At 47.5% G+C, this 19406-nt stretch overlaps 1 protein-coding gene across 1 annotated transcript in view; it reads left to right on the plus strand.

Moving 5' to 3' along the window:
* Positions 1–317: 317 nt before the first annotated feature.
* Positions 318–19406, plus strand: part of LOC139030332 (lipoxygenase homology domain-containing protein 1-like) — a 46526-nt gene continuing 27437 nt past the window's right edge. Inside the window, exons 1-7 of the mRNA XM_070452420.1 lie at positions 318–533; positions 635–790; positions 2818–2893; positions 3037–3183; positions 8424–8538; positions 16361–16441; positions 18551–18735. Of these exons, the coding sequence (XP_070308521.1) occupies positions 318–533; positions 635–790; positions 2818–2893; positions 3037–3183; positions 8424–8538; positions 16361–16441; positions 18551–18735 (976 nt within the window). The remainder of the gene's footprint in view (positions 534–634; positions 791–2817; positions 2894–3036; positions 3184–8423; positions 8539–16360; positions 16442–18550; positions 18736–19406) is intronic.

A 19406-nucleotide genomic window follows, 5' to 3' on the forward strand; every position in this document is an offset into this window, starting at 1 on the left:
CTTTAGGGCGGAGGCCCCACCTGTCCCTGGGGTGAGGGGGGGCCCTGCTGTGAGGCCAGGTAGGAAACAGATGCCAAGGGCTCATGTCACCTGATTCTCCATGAAAGGAAGAGAGGGGGGCAGGCAGGGAGAGGAGGGGTAAGGAGGACAGCCTGTCCTCGGTCCCCTTGAATAAGTCATGAGGCCCAAGGAGAACCCACGGTCAGGTGCAAAGGAGGTGGAGGGGGAAAGGGAGCCAGAGACAGGGTCCGGGGACAGGAAGGGCCGGGGAGTGGGCACGCTGAGCCAAGGAGGACCAGGAAGGGGCAGCCGGCACAATGATGCCCCAGAAGAAAAAGAGGAGGAAGAAAGACATTGACTTTCTAGCCCTGTATGAGCAGGAGCTGCTGAACTACGCCTCAGGAGACGACGAGGAGGAGCTGGAACATGAGTACTACAAGGCCAGAGGTCTGCCGGGTCCTGGCTGCGGGGTGGGGGGCCCGGGCAGGGCAGAGGGGCCCATCCGATCCCATCCCTTGCTTCGAGAGAGGAGTGTAAGGTTCCGATTCGACCCCTTTCCCGTGGACTATCCTGTTGGGTCTGTACTGCATCCTCCTGGGGGTACACAAGGGCCCCCCTGTACTGAGGGTCACAGGGTCGCAGTGGCACAGAACAGACGAGAACAGAAGCGCCCACCCTCTCCAGCTCCTGGGCCTTGCGGGAGCCACGCTCCAGCCCGCTTTCCGCGGAGCGGCTGCGTGAGGCCGTGAAGGAACTGTGGAAGGAGACCTGGGAGCTCATCACATGCTCGGCAGGGGCTTGGAGCTGCTGCCCGCTGTGGCCAACGGAGAGGGGGCCCTGGGGCTTTGCTAGGCGATGTTGTAGTCCTCGGGGAGGGCAGTTGGTGCTTTGGGCCCAGGGCCCTAGCCTTTAACCTTACTTTCCTCTGGGGTGCGAGGCAGCTGCTTGGAAATACTGTACCTTCACGTCAAGTAAACCAGAGAAGGGGTGAACTAGGGACCCAGGAGCCAGTTTTGGCTTAAAGGGGGCTTTTGTTTGCTTTGGTGTTTTTTTGTTTTTTGTTTTGCTTTGCTTTTACAATTTAAAAAAATGTTTGACTGTGAACGCCCTCTATGCAGTGGACTTTATCACTCGTGTGTGTGTGTGTGTGTGTGTGTGTGTGTGTGTGTGTGTGTTTGCTCAGGCGTGTCTGATTTTTGCAACCCCATGGACTGTAGCTTGCCAGGTTCCTCTGTCCATGGAAAGTTCTAGGCAAGAATGTTGGAGTGGGCTCCATTTCCTTCTCTGGGAGATATTCCTGACCCAGGGATCTAACCCACCTCTCTTGCATCTCCTGCATTGGCAAGCAGATTTTTTTTTTTAACCATTGTGCCACCTGGGTTTCACGCATCAGTGTTGCCTACCAGGTCCCTGAAGACATTAAATTCTCAGTGTTTCCTCTAAACTGGCTCACTACCCCCTGTAAGCACCAGATTCACCCATTCATTCACCAAAGAAGTACTGAATGCATGTTTTGTGCCTGCCATGGGCTTCTGCTCCTCCTAATCCCCGTCTGCTGGGAGTTTCTTGATTACACCACATCTGTAGAGCTTGTTACCCAGCCAAACCTGACCTCCATGTGGGTGGGCTCTCCTTTATTTTTCTGACTCCTCACCCCACTCCCAGCGCAGACCCACGCTTAGAGAAGGAGGTCACCACCGTGGCACCATGAAGGCTGTGGCTCTCCTGGGGCCCCTTTCCCGGCTCCGTGTCCCAGGCAGCTCCTGGGGTGGAGGCAGGGGTTGTGGGGAGGGAAGAGGAGCCTAGAATGAGTGAAGCGTTGCAGTCTTTTCTCAGGATGTGTGGTCCAAGCTCTGACTGTCCAGTGGCGGGGAGGAGCATTGAGGCTAGGTGTTAGGGCAGCACTCTTGGTAAGTACTCTTAGCTTTGGGGTGATTCACCCTGGCCAGCACAACTGCTGATGAGAACATTCAAGAACCTTTCATAACTTCCACGGTGTCCGCTTCTGTTCATGGGCTCTGCCTGCCTCTGTGTGACTGGCTTCCCTCTTCTCTTTATCCTTCTCAAAGCATTTTCACTTCCATTCTCACTTTTAATCCTCGAGATCCCTAAGCACAGTCCAGGCAGGTGTGATTAGTCTCAGGGTAACGACAGAGGCTCCAAGAAAAGTGATTTCAGCAAAGTCACAGGCAGGAAGGACAAGAGCTTCAACCATTCCCAAGACAAGTCCCCACTTCTGGTCAGGATGCTGTTCAACAGAATCATGGATTTAAAGCATCAGGCACCATGCTGAACACTTTCCTCACCTGGACTGGTTTCATCTTCACAACAACCCAATGATGTGGGTTGGATTCTCAAAACCTTCTTTTTCAGATGCGTCAAGTGAGGCACAATGAAGCTAAATAACATGCCTAAGATCACACATCTATTAAGTAGCAGAGTTGGGATTTGAATCTTGCTGGTTTGGCTGGTCCTTGCCCTTGTGCTGCCCCATCTAGACTGAGCTAAAAATAGCTGGAGAAGAGCAGGCCAAGGTGAGGGCCCCGGTGACCCTCCTAAGAGACACGGACCCACTGACTCTGCAGTCAGCCGCGGGACGGGATGATAAATGTGGACGGCTCTGACCGTAGTCACATTCCGAGCTTTGCCTGCACTGTCACGGTTACCCTCTCAGCTTTGGAACAATGTGTCACCTACGCCCTTTGAGTGCTGGGTTTCGCCATTATGTGGAGAATCTTGCTGAGTGTGATGGGGAAGAAGAATACGGAGGAGGAGAAAGGCTTAGGTTTCCTTCTCTCTTCCTCGGGTCGCCTCCAGGCCACCCTGAAATTCACCAACAGCCAGAGGAAGCAGAGCAGCTCTCCTGATGCTCTGAGGGTACAGGCTGAGCCTGGTGCGCTGGTCTACCCCCTGACCGGCCTAGGGCCCACGAGGACAAGAGAGTGACTCCTCCAGAATCTGGGTTTCAAAGAGACCTCAGAGGCCGTCTTGCCCACGCTTCCAGCCCTGGGGTCCTTTGTCTCTCCTGTGTCTCAGACAGGGGGCTGCCCAGCATCTGTGGGAACACAATTTCCCAAGGCGGCCTTCTTGGGGATGTTGTTAATGAAGATGAAGGCAGTCATGTTGAAGATGATATTGATGTCGATGATGACAGCAATGGAGATGATGATGGTGGTGATGATGGTGATGTGATGATGATAACAGTTTATCACTCATGGAATGCATATCTTTCATCGAACTGAGGGAGTATCTGTAAGATAAATTCCCCAAAGTGGAAATAGGCCAGGTCAACGAGTATGAAAGTTGAAGATTGTTTTCTTTGGTTTAGTCCTTATAATCATCCTTCAGAGAAGAAATTATCTCTACTTCAGTGATGAGGAAAATGAAGCTCAGTAAGAAATTTGCTTGAAATCATAGAGGCAGTGATGGTAGAATTGAGATTACATATTGGTCAATTTATTTCATAGTCCACATTCATTTCATTGATTGTTTCATTCATTAATTTGTCTTTCCATTCATTCATCCATGTAATTATTTATTGAGCACCTTCCATTTCTCATGCTCTGTGCTAGGAGAAGCCTTGTTGCTGTTGACAGTTCTTCTTTGTGCTGATCAGGGGATTTTACTGTTTGGGATCCTCCCTCCCGACCAAACAGAATTTTGTGTCTTCCATGAGATATTTGTCTTCTCTAAGACAGTTCTTCAGCTGTTTGAAGAACTTTTAAATTAAAATTTTTAAATTGAGGAAACACACACATACTTATGGGCTTCCCAGATAGCTCAGTGTCAATGGTAAAGAATCTGCTTGCCAATGTGGGAGCCTCAGGAGACGCAGGTTCAATCCCCGGGTCAGGAAGATTCCCTAGAGAAGGAAATGGCAACCCACTCCAGTATTCTTTGCCTGGAAAATCCCATGGACAGAGGAGCCTAGCAAGCTATAGTCCCTAGGGTCGCAAAGAGTTGGACGTGGCTGAGCATGCACACACACACATAGAATATTATATATATATTCTATATATATAGCACAAAACTCATAAAGGTAAAGCATGTTGAATTTTTACAAATGTGCATGCTTGTGTAACCACCATTCAGAACAGGACATGGAACATTTCTAACCTCCAGAAAGTTCCTTCACTCTCCTTCTCAGAGGTAATAGCCCTCCTAATTCTATCACCATACTTTAGTTTTTTGCTCTTGAACTTCATATAAATGGAATTATATAACACATTTTTGTGTGTCTAACTTCTCTTTCACTCAACATTATATCCAAGAGATTTACCTATTTGTGACTTGTTACATAGTTTGTTCGTTTTTATTATTTGTGTATTATTGCATTTTATAAATATATCACCCTTTGTTTAACCATTCTATTGTTGATGGACTTTGGCGTTATTTCAGTTATTATGGATAAAGATGTTAGAGATCTTGTACATATCTTTAGATGAACACATGCACTCATTTATCTTGGATTTATAACTGGAAGTAGAATCACTGAGTCATAAGGTGGGCTTATATTTAGTTACCAGGGCTTGTACCAATTTACACTCTCAGCAGCAATGTATAGGGCTTCCCTGGTGGCCTAGTGGTAAAGAATCGCTTACAATGCAGGAGATGGCCTGCAATGCAGTAGACCCAGTTTCGATTCCTGGGTCAGGAAGATATGCTGAAAGGGCAGCCCACTCCAGTATTCTTGCCTGGAAAATCCCATGGACAGAGGAGCCTGGAGGGCTCTAGTCCATGGGGTTGCAAGAGTTGGACAAAACTTAGTGATTAAACTACCACCACCACCAGTAATGATGAGACTGCCAATCGCTCCACATTCTTGAAAATACTGAGTATTTGTCCATCCTTTTAATTTTAGGCATTCTGGTGCATATATGGTAGTGTCTTATTACATTTTAATTTGCATTTCTCTTATGAATAATGAAATTGAGTTTTTTTCCACTTGAATATCCTCATTTATGACGTGCCTATTTAAGTATTTTGTCCATTTTTCAACTTGTTCAGTTCAGTTCAGTTTAGTTGCTTAGTCGTGTCCGACTCTTTGTGATCCCACGAATGGCAGCACGCCAGGCCTCCCTGTCCATCACCAACTCCCAGAGTTCACCCAAACCCATGTCCATCGAGTCGGTGATGCTATCCAACCATCTCATCCCCTGTCATCCCCTTCTCCTCCTGCCCTCAATCTTTCCCAGCATCAGAGTCTTTTCAAATGAGTCAGCTCTTCACATCAGGTGGCCAAAGTGTTGGAGTTTCAGCTTCAGCATCAGTCTTTCCAATGAACACCCAGGACTGATCTCCTTTAAGATGGACTGGTTGGATCTCCTTGCAGTCCAAGGGACTCTCAAGAGTTGCCTCCAACACCACAGTTCAAAAACATCAATTCTTTGGTGCTCAGCTTTCTTTAGAGTCCAACTCTCACATCCATACATGACCATTGGAAAAGCTATAGCCTTGACCAGATGGAACTTTGTTGGCAAAGTAATGTCTCTGCGTTTTAATATGCTGTCTAGGTTGGTCATAAATTTCCTTTCAAGGAGTAAGCATCTTTTAGTTTCATGGCTTCAATCATTATCTGCAGTGATTTTGGAGCCCAGAAAAATAAAGTCAGCCACTGTTTCCACTGTTTCCCCATCTATTTGCCATGAAGTGATGGGACCAGATGCCATGATCTTAGTTTTCTGAATGTTGAGCTTTAAACCAACTTTTTCACTCTCCTCTTTCACTTTCATCAAGAGGCTTTTTAGTTCCTCTTCACTTTTTGCCATAAGGGTGGTGTCATCTGCATATCTGAGGTTATTGATATTTCTCCCAGCAATCTTGATTCCAGCTTGTGCTTCCTCCAGCCCAGCATTTCTCATGATGTACTCTGCATTTAAGTTAAATAAGCAGGGTGACAATATACAGCCTTGACGTATTCCTTTTCCTATTTGGAACCAGTCTGTTGTTCCATGTTCAACTTGATTGAGACGTAATTAACAATAAAATGAATATACTTTACGTGTGTTGTTTGATGCATATTGACAAATATATACATCCTTGTAACCTCTTGCAACATTCATATACAGGGTATTTAAATGATCCTACAAAAGTTCCATGTACCCCTTCCCAGGGAATTCCCCCTAACTTCAACCCTAGACAACCAAGATCTGCTTTCTGTTAGAACAGATTAGAGTTCACCTAACTGTCATTACTTACTGTGTAGTAATTTTTGTCTGATTTCTTTTGCTCAGCATTATGTGCTTGAGATTCATCGGCATTGCATGTCAGTTGTTCATTCTTTTTTATTACTATCACAGAGTAAGATTTCACTGTAGAGATATACCACATTTTAAAAAATCCATTCACTTTTTGATGCATTTAGGTTGTTTCTAGTTTAGGGTTATCATGCATATAGTTGTTGTGAACATATGTGTGCAGGTCTTTGTATGGACATGTTCTTATTTCTCTTGGGTAAATATCTAAACGTTGAATTTCTGGGTCTTATGGTAAGTGTATGTTTACTTTTAAAATGAATTGTTGCCCATTAGAACAATCGTGTGGTCTTTCTTTTTCTTATTAATTTGTGTAATTCTTTTTTTTTTTTTTAATTTATTTTTTTTTTTTAATTTTTTATTAGTTGGAGGCTAATTACTTTACATCATTACAGTAGTTTTTGTTATACATTGATATGAATTAGCCATGGATTTACATGTATTCCCCATCCCAGTCCCCCCTCCCACCTCCCTCTCCACCCGATCCCTCTGGGTCTTCCCAGTGCACCAGGCCCGAGCACTTGTCTCATGCACCCAACCTAGGCTGGTGATCTGTTTCACCCTAGATAATGTGTAATTCTTTACATCTTTTGAACATCTATTCTTTGTTGGCTACAGGTAGACTTCAGAGATATTGTGGATTTGATTTCAGAGCCCAGCAATGAAGCAAATATCACAGTAAAACAAGTCACACCAAGTTTTTGGTTTCCCAGTGCCTATAAGTTACGTTTACCACTATATAGTCTGTTAAGTGTACAATAACGTTATGTCTAAAAAAAGTGCACATACCTTAGTTTAGAAATACATTTTTCTAAAAAAAATTGCTAGCCATCAACTGAGTCTTTGGCAAGTCATAATCTTTTTGCAATAGTAACATCAGAGATTACTGATCATAGATAATCATAACAAATATAATAATAATGAAAAAGTTTGAAATATTTTGAGAATTACCAAAATGTGACACAAAGACGAGAGTGAGCAAATACAGTTGGGAAAATGGTGCCAACAGACTTGCTTGACACAGGGTTGCCACAAAGCTTCCGTTTGTAAGGGACAAAATATCTGTAAAGCACAATAAAGCAAATTATGATAAAAACAAGGTATTATGGTGGCATGCCCGTGTGTGGATCCCAAATATCTTCTAGTCTGTGGCTTGCCTTTTCATCTTCATGATGGTCTTAATTTTTTATGTTTTCGAAATTTTTATTTGCTTATTTATTTTACTTGCTTATTTTTACTTATTTATTTATTTTGGGCTGTGCTCCTTTCTTTAAACCAGGCAGCTTGAGGCCTTTACGTCGTCTCTCGTGAGGTGTGGTTTTAGAATTTCCACTGTGCTCCTCATTTTCCTATTGACTCAGTTTGAGAACATCCTTGCATAAGTGCAAACCATACGGGCAACACTTCAGGTCCTGGAGTTATCTCGGGAGGGGTCTAGGAGACGTTTGCAGATCAGAAATCCCTGTGGTGTAGACTGTCAAGAGTGAAGACTTTGGTTATCATAAACGACAGGGAGTCACACAAATGTACTGCTTCCTTTCTCCCCGTCACGGGGACTTTCATCAGAACCAGGAACATCAAAAGAAACCACATCAACAGCAAAGAGAACAAGCTTCAAGGGCACAAAGAGAGGACATCAGTGCCTCTGCCTAAAGGGACTCACTGGCAATTCTGCTTCCCCCATCCCTAGGAAGGGTTAGCCTGAGATCGCCATGGCAATGCCCAGGGGGTCCCAGGAAGTGAGGACTGCAAGGCAGCCCTGTGTAGAGGACAGAGAGGAAGGTGAGAATCAGGGGCAGGCTCTGAAGAAGATCTTGGCTAGGAGGGCATCCATGTACTGTCCTGGAAAGATCACAGATGGCCGTTGGGAGCCTGGAGGTGGGCTCTGGTGTTGGCATTGTGTAGTGTGTGACCCGGGCTTGTCCCTTTGCCTGCAGGTTCCTCGCCTAAAATGAGCATGCAGCATCAAGTGGGAGACTGTGGTTTCATGGCAGGATTTGATGTGGGTCCGACCCTGGCTTAGAGTCTCGGGGGTTGCAGCAAGTGTTCTGAGAGTCCTCTGTGCTGGGTATCCCTGGTGGAGTTAGCAGGATCCAGGCTTCTCTGAGCCCAAGTAGGATTCAGGGTTCTCTTCTGAGCCTGCCCCCAACTTCTCCTTTCCTCCTCCAGTGTACGAGGTGGTCACAGCCACAGGGGATGTTCGTGGTGCAGGAACAGACGCCAATGTCTTCATCACCATTTTTGGAGAGAATGGGCTCTCTCCCAAGCTCCATCTCACCAGCAAGTGAGTACTGACTCAGCCTTGGTAGGGTCCTGGGTTGGTACTGGGGTTGATGCAGTCCTGGAACCCATGAAGGAAGACACATGTGTCCACAGGTATATGAAGTGGCGTGGGCCTTGCTAATGACAGACCACATGCCAGCCAGGTCTCAACCAGGGAAGCTTCTCTGTTGATTTTTGTGTGTATAGTCATGCTTACTTTGGACCCCAGAATTACAAGTATTCATATCAGCTGTCCTTTGGTGTGGGAGAATAAATACTCAGGACCAAGAAAGAAGGTCTAGGTCCAGCTTTACCATCTAGTTGCCATATAAGTTTGGCTAAATATCTTTGCACCCAAAGCCTTGACTTCCTCATATAGCATCCGGAAGTGATAATCCACCTTTTACCAAACTCATAGGACTTTTGGGAAGAGAAGAGAAAGTCATGCATGTGGATCATGTAGGAAGGTCATGCATGAGCTTAAATGCTCTGCACCTATGTCTCAACCAGGACCAATATCATACCAAACCTTGCCCACTAACGCACACTCAAGTCAGTGCGTGTGTTTATATAAATGTGTGTGTGTGTGGGTGGGTGAGTGTGCCTGTGTCCTCCATGTCATTGTGGCCCACTGACAGCAGAGACTGCTGTATCTTCTTTTCCCTCCTCTCCCCACATCACGCAGGGGCACACAGGGTTACTACACACGGTAACACTAGAGTGCAATCATGGAATTCCAGAGATGGCTGGGCCTTACCTGGGCAATTGGTTTTCACCCTGTGCTAAATGGAGCAGGGTATGGGTGAGCTGGTTTGGGGCTCCCAATACCCTATCCCCCCTTTCTTTGGAGCAGCTTGGCTTATGATTCTCTTATCTGCTGAGTTTCTCAGTCAGATTCTATTTGCACCAAGGATGCTATAGCCAAGAAAGATTTGAAAGTCACTAAATCCATTCCACCCTGCTCCTGGGAAATCTGGGGTCTAGAGGAGAGAGGTGAGCAGCTTTGGATCATGGAGCTTTTGATGGTAAAGCTGGTCCTTGAACCCCAGGGTCCTGATGCAGATATTCCCTCAAGCACATGACCCCACAGCCCTGGAGAGTGTGCGGGAGTCTCCCCCCGCAGTCCTCCTGGGGCTCCAGCGTGTGATCTCTGGGCTTTGTGGCGCCACACCTCCAGGTGTGGTGGGGAAAGCGATAGAAGGGTGGGGTCCACAGGCCAGGAGATCCATAGACTCTGTACTTAGCAGACCGGCCAGGTCCAGCAGAACACGTTCACCCTGAAGGCTGACCTGGGTGTAAATGCGACTGTGTCGAGGCAGGCGTAACGTGCTATTTTGTCCATTTCCGCAGAACAGGGTACCCGCCTCCTTGTACTGCTTACTCTGCTGAGTGGCTCGCTTGTGGAAGCCCTTTGCTCCAGTGCTGTGGGCACGGTAAAGAGAATACATGAAAATTCCATCCTTTCTGCCACGTGTCCACCCAGAATGCAGACCTCTAGGGAGAAGCTGCTAGACCCTGGGGAGTGGGCTAGCTTGGCTTCTAGAGTCCCCAGCCTGTCTTTTTCTAAACAAAGAATCAGCCCCCTTTTGTGGCGGTTCCTCACCATCTTTCCTCCTCTCATGCTTCTGCATCCTTAGACTCTCCCCTCTCACATTTTTCCTTTGTCAAAACGCCCTCTCAGGAAGGTCCCTGGAGTCAGCTTTTATAGCTGTGTGAAGGTTTGTCACCCTCTCCCTGAGAATCTGAGTTCCAGCCTTGCTTCTCAATGGGGAAGGCAGACTGCATCATGGGAGAGGGTCTCGGGTAGCAGCAAGCTGGCAGGACCAGCAGGTCTCAAAGCAGTGCTGAAACTGCAGGAAGGCAGCCAGCTTTTCTGGGATAGCCCTGCACGTAGGAAGCAACGTCCCCCCATTACTACGTGGGTCTGCTGGTTGAGGGGGGATTCTCTCCTGTATCTGTGTCCTGCTCCAGTCTGGGCATTGGGGGCAGAGATTAGACCAGGACCCCAACCTGGCTGGGGCAGAGGGTTCTTCAGGAGCTCACGGGAAGTGGGTGGTTTCTGGGATACAGACACTTTTTGCAGCATCAGCTGTTTGTCTTTGGAGAGGCTAGAGAGGTGATGCCTAGAGGGATGCTAGCTGGAACCGGAGGATGATGGGAGATCTGCCTTGTACCTCCAGCATCTATTGCACTTCTTTGCAAAGAGAGCTCCCTCGATGATTTGGTATCAGTGTGGCTAGATTAGGACTTTACAGGAAGGACATGTAATCTGACCTTGAGGGGTGAAAAGGACTCTGATGAAAAAGGATCAGAAAGAGGATACTCTATTTGAGGGGGGACAGCTTGCAGAAGTATGGAGGCCACAAGGGGAACTGCAGGCCAATGGGGACTGCATGGAGGGGCAGAGAGGAAGGAGGTAGGAAAGGCAGGGGAGGACTAGACGGGAGAAGGCTTTGCCTGAAAGTCAGTTAGTGGAGATTTGACGTACTGTGCAGCCAAGAAGGATGAATCTGACCATAGTGAGCAGGATAAACGGGGAAGTAGGAGACTAGAGTCTGGCTGCTTTGCAAGGCTGCTTTCAGAGTTTGCAAGACCTGAAAACCTGTCTACAAAGAAAATTGCATAGACACAATCATCACCATCTGAAACCCTTCTGATTCAAGATGGAGAGCTCAAGTCCGGGTGGGAGCGTTGCTTTCCGAGGAAGTCCAGGTTGCCAAGTGACCCAGAAGCGGGTGGCTGCAGAAGTCACAAGCTCTGCGAGGTTTAGATGCAGCTAAGTCCCGCCTGACTTGGCCCTCCCCTTCCACCATCCCGAGGGTCTGGATCAGAATGCCTGCTGGTCTCAAAACTCTCTCCTCTCACTGTCTAGGGCTATCCTCTCCTCTCCACACTGTGTCACCCCAAACCCACATCCACACCCACTTGTCACCTAGAACTGAGCTCTTTTTCCTTGTTTTACACCCACAAGCACACACACATATGTGCACACATATGCACGTGCGCACATACAGACAAAGTACAAAGCTTCCCTGATAGCTCAGTTGGTTAAGAATCCGCCTACTTATCAGGAAATGCCAAATCAAAACCCAATCAGTACCTTACTGGAGCATTCAGTGGACTGTATGCATTCCAAAAGTCTGACAGCACTGAATCTTCACGAGGTTGGGTGGCAACAGACCCACTGATAGTTGGTGGATAAGAGCAAATAGAACAACAACTATGAAACAAACGTTAGAGATTCCTTTAAAACTAATAGAACTTCCATTGGATTCCCTGAATCCCACTTTCTTGCAGCATACCACACCAGCGAACCGCATCTCCCCAGCCCTTCTCTACCCCCAAGTTGTCATTCGTGGCTTTTACTCTAGCCCAGGTACCCATGGAGCTTATCAGATTTCACTCCATACAAGAGAATTGGCATGGGAAGAACTTGCTGTTTGTTAACATATTCCACCCATTGGGCAATACACATCAGCCCTTAGACAAGATTCCATATTGAATTCAGTGTTCTAAATGACATGAGCTTGAAAAGAAGCCCATTCATACAGAAGCTGTCCCATGTTAAGCAGAAAAGATAAGGACAATTACAGTATCTAACACATATTATGTACTTTAGAAAGATGGTAACGATAACCTATATGCAAAACAGAAAAAGAGACTCAGATGTATGGAACAGACTGTGGACTCCTGGGAGAAGAGGAGGTGGGATGTTTCAGGAGAACAGCATTGAAACATGTATATCTAGGGTGAAACGGATAACCAGCTCAGGTTGGGTACGTGAGACAAGTTCTCGGGCCTGGTGCACTGGGAAGACCCAGAGGGATCGGGTGGAGAGGGAGGTGGGAGGGGGGACTGGGATGGGGAATACATGTAAATCCATGGCTGATTCATATCAATGTATAACAAAAACTACTGTAATGATGTAAAGTAATTAGCCTCCAACTAATAAAAATTAAAAAAATAAAAAAAAAAAAAAAAAAAAAGAAATCAGTTAAAAAAAAAAAAAAAATTTGTAAAAATGGCAGTAAATACAAATTGAAAATTACTTTAGAAGTACATAAACTAAATTTGGCAATCAAAAACAAAAACAAAAAAAAAAAAAAAAAAAAGAATCCGCCTACAGTGCAGGAGACCCTGGTTCGATTCCTGGGTCAGGAAGATGCCCTGGAGAAAGGAAGGGCTACCCACTCCAGTATTCTAGCCTGGAGAATTCCGTGGACTGTATAGTCCATGGGGTCGCAAAGAGTCGGACACGACTGAGCCACTTTCACTTCACGAGGCATCTTGGGGTGCATCAGACTTCACTGATAGTTTGGGGCATAAGAGTTCACATGGAGGGAACATAAACAACTTAAAACAGAACGTTAGATAGACCCTCCTCCCAGTTTTAAAACTAAGCCACCACCCTTCCTGGAATTTCTCCTTGAACCCTTTCTCTGCAGCCTCTGGCCGCATCCCTCACCCACCTGCTTCTCCCTCATCCCCTTCTCTCTCCCCTCAGTTCTGCTCTTTTCTGTGGCTTTTCTCCTCTGCCCCAGGCCTTACCTTCTACTGTCCTGTGGCTTATCAGGATTTTTTCATCTCCAGTACAAAGTAATTCCTGCGGCAGGAAGAACTTTGCTGTCTATTGTTAACATGCTGATTGTTCTCACCCTCATGGTCTGGGATCTAAATTCCTCGGCACACATCAGACCCTCTCTTAGGCAGCCAAGAGTGTGACACGCTCACTCTGATTCCCCTGCTAGCTGACCTCTGCCCCACCCTCCACACCAGGAAAGTGACAGCAGCTCTGGACCCCAGAAGAAGCCCCCTTCTCCGTCACCCAGGACCACCCCCCAGCATGGGGTCCTATGTTCAGGCTACGGCAAAAGGATGGAAATCTCATGTATCTTCTGGAATACGGTTCTCTTGCTGAGAATTCACCACCCGAGAGTGTGGGAGAATCCTGGCATCTTAGCCTGCCCGGCAGTTAGCTAAAATGCCCTGTGCTGGAAAGGGTGGGCTCCCTGCAGGACAGCAGGCGCAGGTGGGGGGCTGTGTTGGGCTTTATTTGAGGATCGACCAGCAACTGTGGAGAACATGCCATCTCCCGCAAGGAAATGTGAAGAGGTCTCTATTGTTTCTGATGTTTCCTTTGACCAGGGACCCTCTGTCCTTTGCTGTCTCCCCTCCACTGGCTTCAGTCAGATTTCTGACTTACTGGAAGCAGGGGATTTGGAGTCTGACTCAGAGTGGTTTGTGGTTGGGGCTCATCTGGCATTGTCCTGGCCCCTCCCTGAGAGGAGGGAGTCCATGTAGCCCAGTCTCTACAATCCTCTGTTCCCCCTCCTCTGAACAGAGATCCCAGCAATAAAGAAGGCCTTGCTCTTTTTTTCCCCCTTTTCTTCTTGGCTACACTGTATGGCTTGCAAAATCTTAGTTCCTTAACCAGGGATTGAACCCAGGCCCCCCTTGCAGTGGAAGCGCAGAGTCGCAACCGCTGAACAGCCAGGGAATTCCCCAGAAGGCCTTGCTCTTGTCTGCCAGGATGCTGGTCTCCGTTCTGTAAACACTGTGGATGATTGCGTCACATCCTGCCATGCCCTAGATGCTCCAGTGTGGTCCAGAGACAGTGAGGAGGGTGCCCTCTGCCCACCTCGGCAGATCTTTCTCTCCTTGTTTCCCTTCTTCTATCTCCGTTTTTAAATTTTGTCTTTTGAGAGACTGTAACGCAGCAAGGAAAAGTACAAACACGCTGGAAAAGTACGAATCCACCTTCCACCTGGTTGTATGCACAGGCCCTTTCTGAAGACGCAGAGCTCTCTGTGCTGGATGCAGCTGCTGGAGCCAGAACACTTGTGAGAAGCACCCCAGAAAGCCAGCCGCTTTCTTTCCAAATCACCCTCCTCTTCCCCTGCTAACCGGCACTGGTTGTTCCCCAAATTCCATGTACCCTTAGCAGATGACACTCGGCGATCTTCAAATTCATTCCAAAGAATTTACCATGGGCAGCTAAAATAGGGACTGTGCTTTTTTCATAATTGCAAAAACAAGACGTGCTCCCTTCAGGAAACTGAAAAAATACAGACAAGAATAAGTAACCAACACTTCATAACAGTCTTATCATGCAACGTTTTTGGATAAATCCTCCCCCTCTATTGTTTTTAAATTAACTTGGTGTTCCTTATGTATTGGTTGTTCCGTTTGTACATTCTATTTTTAACCTGTTCTTCCTTTTATGCCCATTTCATAAACCTGTTTCTGCTTCATTAAATATTTTTCACAATATGATTTTTGATGGCTGCCTAATATTCCATCATATAGGTTCCCAGGTGACTGTTTCATGGGATATTTATATGATGTAGAGACTCCTGTCTATTCCAAAAATCAATTTCCTTGTCTCATATACTGAAACAGAAAATACCTCTTATTTCCTTGTTTTTCATTCACACAGTCCTGATGCCCAGAATCAATATTCACAGAATGCGGGTGGTGTTACTATTCACCCTTGGAGGTGAGATTCTAACAGGTTCAAGCTGCCAGCCTGGGGACAAACCATTTCACTCCAGCACAACCCAAAGTTCCCACCTGTCTCTTCTCCTCGGCCCCATGCCCAGAGTAAACCCCTTGGGCTCTTCTCCCTGACAAGGTGACCTCGGTGTACATTTTCACCTGATTTTGTGACCTTTGCACTGCTTTAGGAGGGCCCCGTGTCTCACAATGTGCCCACCGAAAGGAAGTTTCTCCCCAGACCAGACTGTCTGCCAACTGGGTCTGTGTGCAGAGCCACAGCTTCTTTGTCTCTAGAATCTGAAAAGCCTTTGGTTACTGAGAGAGTCTGAGCCTTGTTGCCTTGGGGAGAAGGCCCTTCACCTCCCTTTTTATTTTGAAACAGCTGATGGCCAATAAAAAGGCATGTCTTCTTTATTTTTCATTTCCCATGGGCTGTGTGCTGATGCTGAGAGCCCTGGCTGGGAGCACTGAGGGAGGTCCACAGCTCTCAGTCCTGCAAGGCCTTCACCCTGGGGGCAGGAGGAGCTGCGAGCAGACCTGGACTCAAGCAGAGGGGGTCCTGGCCCACACAGAAGACAGAGCAGATGTCCACGTGAGATTCCGGTTTCCACTTCTGGAGGACTCAGTTCTCCAGCCTTCCTGTGTCTAAGCTGATGGATGCTAGGATGCTCCCAAGTCTGGACTTGTTTGGGCACCTCATTGAGAAACATCTCAGGTGTACTTGCTTCTGTTTGCACCGTCTGCAGGATGCCAAATATGCACTCCCTCATTGCCTCCACTTCCCTGATTGCTGGTTTGGGTCGAGTGTTTCCTTTCTTGTTGGAATAGCAGGACTGTGGACCACCACCCAAGGTTTGCATCCACTTGGGGCTGCCTTTGCAACTGTTTCAGCAAGAGCAAGGCAGGTGGGTAGGAGGGGCCAGGAGGCCTGCAGATCCAAGAGCACCATGGCATTATCACACATTCCTTCCTCCTCCATTCTCCCAGCCCAGAGCAACCACAGAGGATTGGATCATGACTTTGGAAAGCCAGTTTCTGGTCCCAACACTACAACCAACTAGCAATTTACTTGTTTGTGAAATGGGGCTAAAGTTGCTCACCATCCTTGCCTTACTGATATGCAGCAAAGATCCCATGAGAACCTGGGTGTGAAAGCAAGGAATGAATACTAACCATCCTTGCCTTCCACCTCTCCAAACCATGTCAGAAAGGAATCTCAGAATGGAATTGACTGCCAGTAGCACTTCCTGGAGTGGGACGGTGGAGGAAGTAGGATATGCCAGCCCTTGGCTCTCCTCCTGGGACTCTGAGCCACATGCTGATCTCTGTTAACTCTCACACCATTGCAGGAGTGAATCTGCCTTTGAGAAAGCCAACGTTGATGTGTTCCGAGTAAGAACCAACAACGTGGGCCTCATCTACAAAATCAGGTGAGAGCTGGCCTCTGACAGGGCGGGGAGATGAAGGCAAGTAGAATAGGAACTGCTTTCATTATTGACACTTTTGGGTGTTGACTGCTTTCCTGGGGTCATCTGAGTGGTGACCAAAGGTGACCACATCTTCCCCTCTCACCCTGAGTCGTGGTGCTTGTAAACTTGCCCGTTAGAGATTCACTTCTTTGGGTTAAGACAACCTGAGACAATTTTTCACACACTTGGGGGAAATAAGCTCTGAGAAATTCTAGCACAGTGGTTAGTAGACTCTGCATCCAGATTGCCTTGGTTCAACTTTCTGCCCTGCCATTTACCAGCTGTGGAACTTCAGGGAGATTTCCTCTCAAAGCTTCAGTTTCAGCATCTATAATAATGGTGCCCAGCTCCTAGGGCACCATTAGGGTTAGTGAGGACTCAAGAGTTGGTGTTTAGAACAGTAACTGGTACACAGTAAGCACCCAGTGAGTGTTAGCAATGCCAGGTCACATTGCAGGGTGCCTTTTGACAGAGATCTCCCCTGACTTTGATCTCTGGGGGAATTTTTATGAATGTGTGGGGAGGGATAAGTCTGCCAGCCTGGTTGCTGAGCAAGAGCTTCAATTGCCCCCTTTGCCCCCTCCATCTACTACCCATCCCCAATCAAGTTCATGCCCATCTGTCAGCATGTCAAGATCATGTATGGTCTGACTGTACTCAGACTAGAAGGCCTGGACAGGAGTGAAATGCTCCTATCACTCCTTGTTTTTCTTCTCCCCACTGGGAAATATAGGACCGTGAACTCTTTTTACTGGGAAAATAACGGATGTATAATAGGTTCTGGCACTGGTGTGTCAGGGGAAAGGGGTTATGAGCAGGAAAGGGGTTCTTACAGGGGAAGGCTGGGAAGAATGTGTCAGCGTGTGGGAAAGACAATCACTAAGCTGAAGTCCTACTGTGTGCTGGGCTCCGTACCAGACAGAGGCACGCATTCTGTGTATATCATGTGTGTTAGGGGCTTTCCAGGTGGCACTAGTGGTAAAGAACCCACTTGCCAATGTAGGAGACACAGGAGACACAGGTTCGATCCCTGGGTCAGGTAGATCCCCTGGAGGAGGGCATGGCAACCCATTCCAATGTTCTTGCCTGGAGAGTCCCATGGACAGGGGAACCTGGCAGGCTATAATCCATGGGGTCACAAAGAGTCAGACACGATTTAGTGACTGAGCGTGCACACACACACACACATACACCATCCGTTGGGGTGTGTGCTGTCTTGAGCTGTGGTTGTCCTGTTAAGATCTGCAAGTGTAAGGAAGGCCTGACTGTAATGGAAAGCTTGGTGCAGAGTGAGGTCACCCAAGGATCAAGTTCTGGGGAAGAAACTGAGCCTCAAAGAGGAAACCTAGACTGCCAAGGATGGAGCGGACTACAGGAAGCGGAAGATGATAGGGGCCAGATTTTGAACACTCTGGATCTCTACAGTAGCCCCTGGCCCCACGTAGTATTGATTACTTAAAACGTGGCTAACGCAAACCAGGTGCAAAAACACTTCAGATCTTTGAAAAGCTGGCGCAAGATAAAGAATGTAAGATACCTCATTAATAAATGTTTACACGGTTACCCACTGAAATGATAAATGGATTAAATGAAATATATTATTAAAATTAATTTCACCTCCCCTTTGTTTTCAGTGTGGCTACTAAAAAATCTAAATTACCTATCTGGCTTGCGCATGAAGCTCATGTGGGGAAACACCAGTCTATGTGGCCATGGGGGCTCCTCTGGGTGGTAGGACTGAGTAGCTGAGCGAAGGGTGTGTTTTGGGAGTCACGGTGAGAGGGAAAGCTCCAGACAGTCCTTCTGCAAGCCTTGGTGATCCTCAATTTTCCATGGAAGGCAATATTTCCTTTATGGGCAATGTAGCAATCCGCATTCATCAATAAGCACATCCACCTTGCAAGGAATCCCTGTTTTTCAGATGAGGAAACTGAAGCCTCAGAGATAAAGAAATAACAGAATCACAATGGTTGAGCCTCTGTTCTGAGAAAACATGGGGGGTGTGTCAGTATGGAAGGGGCATTGTCTCTGTCTTACCACTGATGGTGTGGGTGTCTGCCTCTGGCCCAGGATCGAGCACGACAACACAGGCTTGAACGCCAGCTGGTACCTGGACCGTGTGATCGTGACCGACATGAAGCGGCCTCACCTCCGTTACTACTTCAACTGCAACAACTGGCTGAGCAAAGTGGAGGGTGATCGCCAGTGGTGTCGTGACCTGCTGGCCAGCTTCAACCCCATGGACGTGCCACGAGGTCAGTGTCCAGAGGCTGACTTGCCTGCCATCCCTCACTGCCTGCGCTGGGCTCGCCCAGGCTTCTGCCTTGCTCTGGGCAGCCCCATCGCTCCTTGCCACCTCTCCAGGGTCTTCCTGTTGACTGGGGCACAGGTGAGGCCCCAGCACTTCCTTGTGACCTTTTCGAGAGCAAGTTCTGGGGGCTCACAGCAGCGGAAGATGCAGGAGGCCCTGAAGGCATGGTGGAGGAACAGGCACAGCCCTGAGCATAGCTGTTTTCTTGGTCTTGGTGGTTTGTTTAGTCGCTAAGACGTGTCTGACTCTTGCAACCCTGTGGACTATAGCCCACCAGGCTCATCTGTCCATGGGATTTTCCAGGCAAGAATACTGGAGTGGGTTGCCGTTTCCTTCTCCAGGGGATCTTCCTGACCCAGGAATCAAACCCAGGTCTCCTGCATTGTAGGCAGATTCTTTACCGAGTTATGATCAGCTACTACCTATGCGAAGTTCCCTCTGAGTTCAAAAGCAGCTCTCCCTGGCTTCCTATTCCATAGTTTTTCTTCTGACACTTGAGGAAGGTGAGTTCCAGCCAGGGCATGATGGATCTGGATCACAGCCTGCTGCTTCCAGAGTTCCCCAACTCCTTCTGGTTTTATGAAGAGTGAAGCAACTTATGTCAAATGCATTTCT

This window comes from Odocoileus virginianus, chromosome 22 (assembly GCF_023699985.2).
Source record: "Odocoileus virginianus isolate 20LAN1187 ecotype Illinois chromosome 22, Ovbor_1.2, whole genome shotgun sequence".
In the NCBI taxonomy this organism is placed as follows: Eukaryota; Metazoa; Chordata; class Mammalia; order Artiodactyla; family Cervidae; genus Odocoileus; species Odocoileus virginianus.